The sequence below is a fragment of the Paroedura picta genome, chromosome 11, assembly GCF_049243985.1.
Source record: "Paroedura picta isolate Pp20150507F chromosome 11, Ppicta_v3.0, whole genome shotgun sequence".
NCBI classification, from domain to species: domain Eukaryota; kingdom Metazoa; phylum Chordata; class Lepidosauria; order Squamata; family Gekkonidae; genus Paroedura; species Paroedura picta.
In genome coordinates this window covers 16,885,447-16,898,598 of record NC_135379.1, presented here as the reverse complement: position 1 = coordinate 16,898,598, position 13,152 = coordinate 16,885,447, and the positions used below count along the sequence as shown (strand labels likewise).

General features: G+C 41.0%; 1 protein-coding gene across 1 annotated transcript in view; it reads left to right on the top strand.

Annotated features, from left to right (window-relative positions):
- The window catches only part of MALRD1 (MAM and LDL receptor class A domain containing 1), a 245,776-nt gene that overhangs the window by 196,393 nt on the left and 36,231 nt on the right, over window positions 1-13,152 (top strand). The window contains exons 33-34 of the mRNA XM_077304219.1: window positions 8,765-8,890; window positions 10,290-10,353. Of these exons, the coding sequence (XP_077160334.1) occupies window positions 8,765-8,890; window positions 10,290-10,353 (190 nt within the window). The remainder of the gene's footprint in view (window positions 1-8,764; window positions 8,891-10,289; window positions 10,354-13,152) is intronic.

The following is a 13,152-nucleotide window of genomic DNA, read 5'->3' as shown; positions in this document are numbered from 1 at the left end:
GTTTAACTACCCCTGCTTTAGGGATTTCCCAGTGCTCCCTGAACAACTTATTGATACCTCAATAGGGAAAAGAGTTGACTAGTTCATGGTTTCTGTCATATAATTGTAACCTTAGTTTGTCCCACCAACCCCAGTTGAGGGAAGAAATGATGGGACTTGGGTTTGCTAATGGAAAGGGAAGGGTGGCAGTAGCGATGCCTCCAGCCCACTGGCTTCCACTTTCTAACAGCATTCAATACAACCCCAGAACCTCCAATCATGGATATCCAACAGCAGTACAACTTAAAACAGAAGAAGGATTTAATTCAACAAACAGGGATGGGGCATGGAAACAGGACACACATATACAAACTCAAACTTAGAGTATACAACAAGGAGTTGGAACTAAAAAAATATGATTAGAGTCTTTTTACTCTGTTTCTCTTTGACCGTTTATGCACTGGAGGTTTCATGCTGGGCTGTAGGCTGGAGTTTTAGTCATGGCTGGTTGCCCCACCTCTTCCTGCACCCACACGGGGGAGCATTTGGTCCAGTGCACCTCATCTGCCCCCAATTTGTGCTCCTGCATGGGAGCTGGGGCAGTGAAGTTCCCAGTGCATAATTGGTCTTTCTGAAGCCTTCTCAAAGGCCTATTCTGCCCATGTTAGATGTTCCACACAGAAAAATCCAGCGCAAAAGTACATTGAAAGTGCATTATCCTATGTAGGTCTCTCCCACTCTGCCTGCAGTGTTTTGGTAGGCTGTGGTGGTGTTCTTGCTCTTCTTCAGGCTTTTGTGATGCTGCAGATCTCTGGAAACTACAGTTCTTGAAGTCCCTTCTCAAGTCACTCTCTTCTCAGCCCTTAGACCCTGTCACTTCTTTTCTCATCAGAGCTGCCTTTTCCCATTAGAACTTTTTCTCCTGGGACTGTCCTTTAAAGAAAAAAAAAAAAGCCCTCTCCTACCACTCCCCCGAGAGAAACAAAATACCTTTTGAATTTCAATAGATGGCTAAACCCACAGGGTCACATACTGATATGCACATGTTCACAGCATCTCCCACAATTCTGACTTCTACAGCATGCTGACTCTTTCTTACATCTTTTAAAGATGTTCTTCTATTGATGTGAACTAGAAGGTGGTTCAATCCCAAATGTATAAATTCATATATGCAGGAAAGAAAACACGATCATGTTCCTCAGCTGTCGTGTTGTAGCAGTTTGAACTCTTTTCCAGGACAAGCAGAACCACACCGGATAAAAGGAAGCTTTCTGGACTCCTCCTTTTTGATGCAGTCTTCTTTGCCCTCTGGAATTACCCCCCTCCCCTCTGCATCAGTGGACTCTCAGAAACATGATGAGAGTTCAAACAGAGGACTTTTGTAAGCAAGAGTGTCTTCTATGAATAGAACCAGGAGTATAGCATCTTAGACATTGAATTCATTCATTCATTCGTTCGTTCATTCGTTCGTTTGTTCATTCGTTCGTTCATTCATTCATTCATTCGTTCATTCATTCATTCATTCATTCATTCTTGTATTTATCAATTGCCACTTCCGAACTCAGCCGGCTTGTGGCAGTTTACAATAAAAATGATAAAAAGCCCATAAAACCGCAGCAAAACAGTCCTCATGGCAGACAGAGCTAGTCTGTTTCCCTCCATCCACAGCCAATGACACTAGACCACACTAGTCCCCAGTAGTCCACCATTGTCCTCAAGAGAGGCATCCGTGCCCAGCTGACCAAGCCCAATGCTGCTACAGGGCCTATACAAGGGCTTATACAGGGGGGACCAGATCTTCCTGGCCCAGCCTCAATCAAATGCTTGGTGGAAGAGCTCTGAAACTGACTCGTGGAGGGTGACAAAAATATAAACCCCAGAATACCCCCCCATAAAACATAAAAATCCCAACACAACCTGGCAGCAGAATGAAATACCCTCCAACCCCCATTGAACAGAAGGCATTAATAGGGGTTAATAGGGAGCAATGTGATGACCCCAATTAACTCGTTAACTGGGGGGGCAGATCTTAACTGTCCTGGCCTCAACTGAAGACCTGGCAGAAGAGCTCCATCTTACGGCCCCTGCATGAAATCTGTCAGGGACCCCAGCTCTCCCAGGAGCTCCTGATTTCCCCAGTCTCAGCACTTTGTGCTGTCTGGACAACTGAACAATTAAGAAATGAAATACATCTATTTCAAAACAGTGCCAAAATGCTGGTGTTTTGAAGACATTCTCCCAAATTCACACGCCCTGTGGTTCAAAAAAGCAGCATCATATAATTACATTAACGATCATTGTTTTCCTTATGATGATTCTCCTGTCCGTACCACAAGCCACAAGCTACTCAAATTATTTTGAGAGCTTTGCCTCCCAAACTGCATTAAAGGTGGGGGGGGGGGACTTTTCCTAGGGAATAAGATGTGTTGAGAAAAATATGGTCTGTAGAGATAAAATGTAACTCCAGAGTGAAAAGTGAAGCAATCAGAAAATCTATCACTCACATCTTCCTAACCCCCTCATCACCGCCACTACTGCAACCACAAAATTCTTACCATGTGCGATTTAAAGATTTGTGTACCCAGGCAGTTTCCGGCCATACAGAATGAACTGCTTGATAGTCAGATATATGTGTTAATGTTGCATTACAGCTATTAATATGGTGGATTTTATTTCCTGCTCCAACCTGCCGAAGCAGAAAATTATTGGATGCTTTTACAAATGCTATGCTTTGCTGTCTCATGGATTCTGTCTCTGAATTCTAGCAGAGAAAAAGGAATCTTACTTGTTTGTTGTTTTAAAGAGTATATTAAAATCAGATTTTAAAAATGAATGATTGTACATAACGTGTGACATACAGCTTAGCTACTTCTAGTGAGAAATTATTTCTCATTTTTGCAATCAAAAGCATTTGAGCTGTATCCCTATAAACCTTGAACTGTAGACGAATAATGAAAGGATGATTATTTTAAGGCCTGACATCCCCCCCATAGTTGCACCTGTGAAAAACCTCATTAGCATTCATGATCATACATATATTTAATATCAGCATCATGAAACATTAATATGCAATGTTAATTGTCTCTCTCATAAAAGTCCGTTTTAGCTATCAACGACCCTGGACCACATACAATATTCATTAACTGCAAATCAGTAAATGCAACTTTAAAGGAAAAGTAAAAACATTAAAACAATCACCAAATTCCAGAAATTATAGTTAAAAGCCTCCACTAAGGGATTCATGCAGAGAATAAAAGGTACTTGGATGTGTTACTTTAGGCTATTATTACCACGTTATGCTTCTACCACTGGACTCTATTTCTAAAATTTATATATAGAAGCATTTGCACAATATTCAAGAATACAGTGGAAGTTTTACCTTCTAAACTTGCATAAAATTCTCTAATTTCTAATTTCTGTGATTTTATGTCTTTTAATTGAGGTTTTATCGGACATTGTAACCTGCCATGAGCTGGCTTCGGAAGTGGCAGGAAATAAATCTAATGATAATATTAATAATCAGATTAATATTCAAAATATAAATGTTTATAATAAATGTGCAGATCCTAGTACAGAATATTTTAAAGATGTTATTAATTATTAGATGAAGTAGTTCTTAGTTTTACAGAGCGGTTCCACAGATGGATAAGAGGTCACCCAAAATGCTTACTCCTCTCTTTTGCTGACAAAAATTGTTTCAGTTTCTTCTTTGCCAGTAGGCAATAACTGAACATATAGAAATAATGTTTTTAAGGCTTATACCATGCACCTTTAAACTTAAGGAGGCTTCACATCATTTTCCCCACTGAATGATAAATTTGTCTCAAAAGTATGGCCTTGGATTTAATGAACATTATCAGTTCCTATTAATCAAACCAATGAAAGTTTTAAATAAAACTCAACTGGTTGTCATAAAATTGAGGTAATTGAACTAATCCTGCTGAAACACGTATTACTTGTACAAATCAAAGTCTAAGTGATTAATTTATTAAATTCTATAGTATGCAGCTAACACTCAGTTCACTCAAGCAATTTCATTTACCTCAATGCACTTTGTGTGGAGGATTTGTTATAAACCCTGAGCTGTGACATTGTAGGGTGACAACTAATCACAACACGTGGTCAGAATAATCTCAACATTACTCAGCTATAAAGTTCATATTCATTAATTTTCCACTGTAAATTCAATGCTGATATTTTTTAAAATACATCTTGAAAATGAAAGGATGTTATATGCACATTTTGAGTTTGTTAATGGACTATATAGTCAATTAATTTCAATACCCGTTTGTTTTCATTCCACATGCCAAAAACCTAGGTTGCACCATTTAGGTGGGAAAAATAATTTTTAAAATAACATGCTGTGGTTATGCTGTCCATTTGTAGCCATCTGATGGTGGCCACTCAAAGGGTTTTATTATTATTATTATTATTATTATTATTATTATTATTATTATTATTATTATTATTATTAATTAGATTTATTTCCCGCCATTCCACATAGGTTCGTGGTGAGTCACAATAGTCTTATCCCCATTAAGATGCCCATTAAAAGACTTTAAAAACAATCCCAACATGGCGGAAGCTCTCATTATTCCTATCCCCTGCTATCATAGCGGCAGGGAGGGTGGGGAGGAGATCTAACTTATTAGGTCCGGGGAGGGGGGGGGAATGCTGGCACTTATTCGCTGACCCCGGCCTCAACCAAAAACCTGGTGGAAGAGCTCCGTCTTGCAGGCCCTGCAGAAAGCTGGTAAGTCCTGCAGGGCCCGCAGCTCACCTGGGAGCTCATTCCACCAGGTAGGGGCCAGGACCGAAAAGGCCCTGGCCCTAGTCGAGGCCCGGCACGCTTCTCTAGGGCCAGGAATGATCAGGAGATTCTCCCCCGCTGAGCGTAAAGCAAGAGGCTTTCAAGGCAAGAGGCTTCCGAGGTCGTTTATCATGACCCAGGTATTTCTCGGTGGTCTCCCATCCAGTTATAACCAGGGCTGACCCCACTTAATTTCTAAGATCTGACGAGATCAGGCTAGACTGGTCTATAATGGAAGGGTAATGATATATGCACATTTTGAGAGTGTTAATGGACTATATTGTCAATTTATTTTAATATTTTTGTTTTCATTCCACATACCAAAACCTTGTCTGCAATATTTAGATGGGAAAATAATTTTTAATAATAATGAATATGAAACCCATTGAAGCCCCGGGCTCAGATGTGCTTTTTATACCAATTTGGCATGGTAGTGGCCATGCCAGGCTGCCATTGGTTGCTCATGACAGGTTGGTTGCTCATGCTCATGACAGCCGGGGCGGGAAGGTTCCGCCATGCTTTGCGGCATGGGGGGGGGGTTATTTCCATGAAAGTTGGATTGCATTTCCTCTGTGGAAATTTTTTAAATGCCACAAAGCCAAATGGGACATTTCTTGTCCTTTCTGGGACTCTGTAGACAGGCCTAGCCTGGCATGACCACTGATAGCACCCACAGCAGGAAAAAGAACATGACAAAAATCTGCATTCCTTTGCTGCAGGAAGAGTGGGATCTGATTCGGGCCAGCTGTTGGGCGGCACTGAACTGGCACTGGCATCACAATGATATGGGGATTTGCCCCGCTGCCGGACAAATGGCAAGGTGGGGCTTATTCCCCATGCAGAATCGGTCTCAATGTCATTCAATACACTTATTGTGGAATTTAGATGCATTGATTTTCTAAACATAAATAATTTCACTGTAGTAAATACAACTGATTGTTAGACTTGATAAATCTATGAGCATACTTTCATGCAGGGATTCACCTTGCATTTCCATGGACTCTGGAGCAAAGCCAGTGAATCTGCATGTTTCAGTACCACTGATTTCAGTTGGGATATGAGAACATTGAATGTATTGATGATTTCATGTTTCTTGGCTCTATGAAATTAATCGCACTTGAAAGTTCTCTGCGATCATATTCTGATGCCAGATAGTCACACTAGAGTATTTGCTTGCTATGTCATTGTGTTAGAGATATACTATCAAGACAATACATTGTTGATACAGTGGGCATGCCTCATGATTTGTGCTGGGGAGTTTTTTTTTAATGCAACCATGTTTAGAATGTGGCTGTTATTAATTTAGCAGTGCCCTGACCTCAAACTAGCCCAGTCTTGCCAACTCTTGAAAACTAAGGACTAACTAGTATTGAACTCCAAGGAATACAGGGGTTGTGATGCAGAGGCAAAACTCCTCAGAATGTCGCTAGCCTTAGAAACCCCACAGGGTCACCATAAATTACCTGTGACTTTGCAGCACTTTCCACCATCAATTTAGCCATATATGTCAAATGGCTCACTGATATTTAAAACTGTGCATGAGATTGTCCGTATCTTTTCCTTTATCATAATCCCAAACTCAGACACATTATTTTAAATGTGAAATTACTCCATTACGCAATCTGTTTTATAGCAATAGGGAAATATCTTGTCGATTGTTTCTTGAAGGGTAATGTTGTAAATAATGGCCTCAGGCAACACTACAGAATGTTTCATTAGCTAAAGCAGATCTAGTAAAGCCAGGGTATTGTTACTTTCTGGAAGATTAGGTACATGCATTCAAGTCACATCCTATAGATCAGTGATCCCATCACGAAGCAGTTGAAAGCTTATGAAATTTCCCCAAGATCCCTTCAGAGTTCCTTTAGGTTAGATTATCTGAGCGATTAGAACTGAATGCTACAGAGGGATAGTATGCAGGTTTGAAAAAAGAATGCTCCCTTGATATTCTCCTGGTTGCAGGCATGAACAACACAGAACAGAACGTTTTAGACTGTATTACCGATGCAGCGATAAATATTCATTTGTTGCCATTATCAAATTATCAAATTACTGAAACATAATTACTAAGCTTTGTATTTTTGTAATATTTTTTTTATTTACCTTCAAATTTTCATCCACTTCTTGGGCTGTAATTCTATATGAAAGACAAGACGTCTCCAGGTTGTAGCTTTGATATGAAATGCAAGCTATCCTTTATAACTTACTAATTAGCATACTATGGATGTGCTGATTACTAAGCGTAATTAAGACATGATCTCTGCAATGAAGACGTATTGACAAAATGTACTGTTCGACCATAAGCTAAGGCCACAGTGGGGCATGTTTCTGTAACATTTTTAAAAGATTGGTTAAATAATAACACAACCAATCACAACCCGGATGCCTGAGGGGAGCTTTCACACATTACTTGATCACCAAGATATTCACAAATCCTGAGGATATTCTGGATGCACAATATCCCATAGTGAAATATCCCTAGTGATCTGGTCTGAAACAGCCACAAACAGAAGCTTCACCAGCCCTCACTCTTCAATGAAACCTGCTTACACAGTTAACAAATCATCTAGAGGTGAATTGTTAACAGCAAGTGGTGATTCTGGGCCCCTGGGCGAAAATCAAGACTAGGGCCCCTGAATCACTTTGTCACCACTCCCTACCACAGTTTGGTGTACTGGTTAGGAGTGCAGACTTCTAATCTGGCGAGCCGGGTTCGATTCTGCACTCTCCCACATGCAGCCAGCTGGGTGACCTTGGGCTCGCCATGGCACTGATAAAGCTGTTCTGACCAAGCAGTAATATCAGGGCTTTCTCAGCCTCACCCACCTCACAGGGTTTCTGTTGTGGGGAGAGGAAAGGGAAGGCGACTGTAAGCCGCTTTGAGCCTCCTTCGGGTAGGGAAAAGCGGCATATAAGAACCAACTCTTCGTCTTCTTCTTCTAGCAAATATTGACTTGCAGGAGGGCATTTAGGCTGGAATAAGACGTGACACAACAATGTTGAATATAAATATGGCCACAAATTTATTACCTCCCCACGGGAGGGTTGGCACAGCATGGAAGAGGGAGCCCAACCTACCAATCAGCAGACTGCATCAAAAACTTGCAAAGTCCAGCAGCACTCTGGGGATCCGCACCATTCCCAGGAGAGCAGATCCCCTTGCCTTCTGAAATCTGCCCTACAGGAAGCGACCTATGTGGGGGAGCCAATGTGGGGGAGCCAATGTGGGGGAGCCAATGGATGCCCATCTCATTTGGCTATCTCCTGGCTACCAAAACCCAGGGAATCCGATCCTTCATGGGACTCCCTGACAATAGGCTTCATCCCAGGCAAACCCACAGCTGTGACAAATTATTGGCCATGAAATCACTCAAAAGACAGAACAAGGCTGTATTCACATTAACATACTTTGGGTGGGAGGGAAGCTGCTCTCTGTGCCCACACACATGGCACCTTTTATAGGTGGTCTGAGTCCCAGATCACCCTGACACCCTGTGCACTGCATGCCATCAGTGCAGCCGGCTAACAGGCTTCTGGGGCGGACATGTCCGCCCCCAGCCAGCCCTCCGTGGGCATCAACAAGTGGCCACAGAAAGTCTCAGACACTTTTTCTAATTTTTAAAAATTAAAGAACATGTTCAAGCAGAGGAGTGATCAACATTCATACATCTTCAGACCCTAGTTGGGGTAGAAATTCATGGATTAAATGCACCACTTTGAAATAGCCTGTGAAGATGAGCAGAATCCCAAACTGATCCTAGAATATGGGAGAGTATGGGAACATGGTTGAATACTCAGTTATAATTAACAACTTTTGTTTTATGTTTCCATTATGATTATGATTTATTCTGCAAGCTGCCTTAGGCACGTTTCCCTGGAGAGTTGCAAATAAATAAATAAATAAATAAATATACTTTGTAACAGGAACCTTTTTACTAATCATCTTCTCTTTCTCTCTCTCTCTTTCTCACTCAGCCATTAAAGATTGCTTCAATGGGTCTTTGTTGTGTCCATCAACTAACAGCTGTATTCCAGTTTCCCAGCGCTGTGATGGTATTGTAGACTGCATTGATTTCTTCCTTGATGAATCTAGCTGTTCAGGTATCCTACTAGTTTTAAATCAAAATCTCATTCACCATAAAAGCTAGCATATTTATTTCTCCTGGAGAAAATGTATAAAATAGGCAGGGCTTGCTCTGATAAGGGTTGGGGTTGTTGTTTGTCTCTGCGAGTGTTCAGTCAGGAGTCAGATGGTCGGCTGTACCAAGTGTAATTTCATTTAAGTAGATCTGTAGCCCTGCAGAAAAAAAAGAGCATTTTGAAGACACCGGAACAACTTGCCTTGATTAATGGGGTTGCCGGATTGTGGTGCGGAAGTCCCGTGTGTCTTTAAATCAAGAGGAAAAGAAGTGGCCTCTCCCATCATATTTTCCTTGTGGTAGCATGCTCTTGCTATACCACAAAAAAAGAGAAGGAGAAGGGACATAAGCACAATAACAAAAGAAAGATGAGACATTTCCCCAGGCCAGTGTCCTACCTTGGTATCACATTCAAAGCTATGGGGGGAGCCATGGGTTTGATATCTGCCAGCCCTAGGGAATAATGTAAAGAAATGCTGTGGAAAGGAACAAAATCTAGTTGAGTTGTGTAAGTCATGTGGTATTAAGTCACACAGAAGGTGCTGCCAGGCCTTATCAACCTTCAGTTGACAAATGGAGATCCTGCAGAATTACAACTGAACTGTAGACTACGGAGATCTGTCCCCCTGGAGAAAATGACTAGTTTGGAGGGTGGGTGTTGTGGCGTTATATCCAGCTGAGGACTCTTCCCTCCCCAGACCCTGCCCTCCTCAGACTCCTAACAAAATCTTTAGGAATTTCTCAACCCTGAGCTGAGAACCCTTTCCTCGAGGAAGGCCAAAATAGGCCTGGACAGAGACCTGCCTCTCCCCCTGCCTTTTACTAATAGCCAAGCTTAGAATACTATGGTTGCTTAGCAACAGCCACTGAGGGAATCTCCATTTTTAAAACCACATTTGCTCTTTTTTATTTATTTATTTATTTATTTATTTATTTATTTATTTATTTATTTATTTATTTATTTATTTATTTATTTATTTATTTATTTATTTATTTATTTATTTATTTACTGCCTTGTGTATTTGTGGTAGATTTCACATTTTTCTCCCAATTTGGAGCCCTTTTCAGGTTTGTAGAAAGATCTGTCTTACCTACTCACAGCTCCTTTCACTGGAGTTTAAATATCCAAAGATATCTGAACTTCACTATTAGATTATTAATTCTAAAAATACAGGAGAAGCGTGAAGGCATAAATGTAGATTTTTGAAACGGTGCGTACAAAATCATACAGATACATATTTATTGTAAAAATGGTAAATCTTGTGACTTTCTTGGGTCATCTTAATGATGTGCACACATGCATATTTACACCATGCCCTGAATAGAGTTATATACATATTTTTTTACTCCCCCCCCTCTAGTTTGTCCAGAGTCATATTGCAAAAATGGAGGCATATGCAACAAAGAAACTGTTCCCCTCTGCAGGTAAGAGTTGCTGCTGTCTTCTTGAACAGTGCGTCTATTTTTGAAAGGTATTGGGGAATGCCAAGACAATCCCATCCCCACAGAGATGGTTCCTCACAAATCCAAACTTCAGTCTCTGATGTTTTCCTTTGGAAGAGAATTAACTAGCCAGTTTTGAAAAACAATGATGATTTCAAATTTTTCACTCTTTCTGCTTTGAGTGCAAAATCTCCCTTGTGCAAATTGAACCCATGAATCTATTTTCAAGCCACCAGCAAGGATAGGCAGGCAAACTCCTCATCTCCCCACCCACAGACTGCCCAGTACTCAGCTAGGCTCCTTCACTTTGGATCCTGTGCTGCATCTTCTTGTCATTACCATCAAATGATTTTCTTCCTAAGCTGCATATGACCAGATTGAGAAGGTATAAAGAGCTTCAAGAAGTTAAATTTCCTCAGGGGCTCCTCTTTCCATGGTGTGTGCAAATCAAGGGACACCTCACTTTAAATGCCCTGCTAGTATTGCACATTGCCTCTAAGACTGAGGCAATCTGATAATTGGGAAAAATTGAACTAAAAATTCACCATTTTTGCTTTGCTTCTTTTTTTGTCCCAGACTTGGTTCCTCAGCAGAAAAACTAGACTCAATTTAGAGGAAGGCAAGTTTCCTGCTCCTCCATTGCCACTACAGCCTCCTGTGTGCCCAAAAAGAGCACTTCAGTGATTAATTTTACCCCCACAGAAATAGCGTGAGAGACAAACTGAGGCTCTACATTTTGATGAGGGAACTGGTAGCAAAGCCATCCCCTCCTCCACCAATGTAAATGCAGTTCTAAATGCACCACGACTGCTGTCTGCTGGAATGGCAACGTAGGGTCCAAGAGCCTATTTCCATGTAATTCTCTTGAGTCACCAAATTCTTCTTAGAAATGGCTTGCATTTAGCAATAAAGTCAGTATTCTACACATAGGTATCCTGACCAGGCTAGGCCAATGTCATGAAGTCTTAGAAGCTAACCAGGACTGGCCCTGGTTATATCTGAATGGGACACCACCAAGGAAGTCCAGGGTGGACTGATATGCAGAGGCAGGCAATGGCAAACCACCTCTGAACTTATCTTGCCTTTAAAACTCTACCGGATTGCCTTAAATCAGCTGCAACTTGACAGCCCATTCCACCACCACCACACTGGTACGTAGTAAGTACTAATCAACCCCTCCTGGTGTGCTTTTGTAATTATAACATGCCTCTTCAGACAGCTACAGTGTGAACGCATGGGGAGCACATGAGCAAGTGTTCTGACTGATCGCACCGACTGAATAATACTATTTTAATCTAAAACAGTGGTTCTCAACCTTTCTAATGCTGTGACCTTTTAATACAGTTCCTCATATTGGCCTATTATGCACGGCCGCTGAAATGGTGGCATGGAGAACGAGGAGGAGGAAGAAGCGAAGCAAACCGATTATGCACGGGATGGAACACAACGGCGGCAAAACCCAGAGTATCCGATTATGCACGGAGATACTCCGGATCCGCTTCTGGTTGCACCCTGGTCCCAGGAAGCTCCACTTTCTTCCACATCTCGCTAATGTGGCTTTTTCGGCGGCATACGTTGACTCTGCACCCGGTTGCCGCCTGCAGCGTGCATAATTGGTGATTTTAGCTGCCACCATTCCACCCCGAATGCAGACTTCCCACTCCGTGCATAATGGGCCATTGTGGTGACCCCCAACCATAAAATTATGCAAGTGTTCTTTCACAGAAATCTGATCAACAGCATGAAGATCCATTGTTCATTATTGTATATATATATATATATATTTTAAGGTTTCTCCGTTCAGTTCTGCCTCTTGTCTCACCATGCCGATCTCACTCTTTCCCATTGCTCCAGAAAGACAATCGCTCTATCTTGATCTACCCCACAAGGCTGTTGTGTAGATGTCGCCCCCCAGCCAAGCTGCTTACCCTGCCATGACCCTGTGAAAGGGTCATTCAACCCCAAAAGGGGTCCCGTCCCCTAGGTTGAGAACCACTGATTTAAAATCAACCCTTTCAATATTTGTGTGAGTACTAGCATGCGCTTTTGTTTAGGAAATATCTTTGGAAAAAAACAGGAAATTATAGATAGTCTGCCACCTTGATATTGATATTAATTGGTTTTAATAGTTTTATTGAGGGAACGATGGGATTTTATTGTAATCTATTTATTCTGTAAACCGCCGTGAGCTCATGGGGAATGGCGGTATATAAATTCAATAAATAAATAAATTTAATTGACCTATTTTTGTCCTTTTCATCATAAATCATGCTTTAAATCAGGGATAGTCAACCTGTGGTCCTCCAGATGTTCATGGACTACAATTCCCATGAGCCCCTGCCAGCAAATGCTTTAGGCAAAGATGTCTCATAGTGCACAAATATATATTAAAAAGTATAAGTTTCCAGATAAAAGCAAACTGTGTGTACTCAATATTATGTTTTAATGCTATTGAAATGAGGAATTTAGAAAAGCAACAATATTGTAAAAGTAAGATAAGCCATTGTTTTTGTGGTATATTTAACTCTGTGTGATTATTTCAGATTAATTTTAAAGGACTTTTATAGGAGATCTTTTTTTTCTCACTATAGCTCTCCAAGTGTTGAAAAACATTATACTTTAGAATGTGCTTCAACTGAACTGGCTTTGCTATGCTCATTTTTTCTGTATTTGCTTTAGTAATCATATGAACAATTTAATTTTATTGAGCTGGTGGTTTTAGAATGTTGAGGTCACCGTTTATGCTTTCTTCCCTCTTTCCCCTGAGTTGGAGAATCTTTA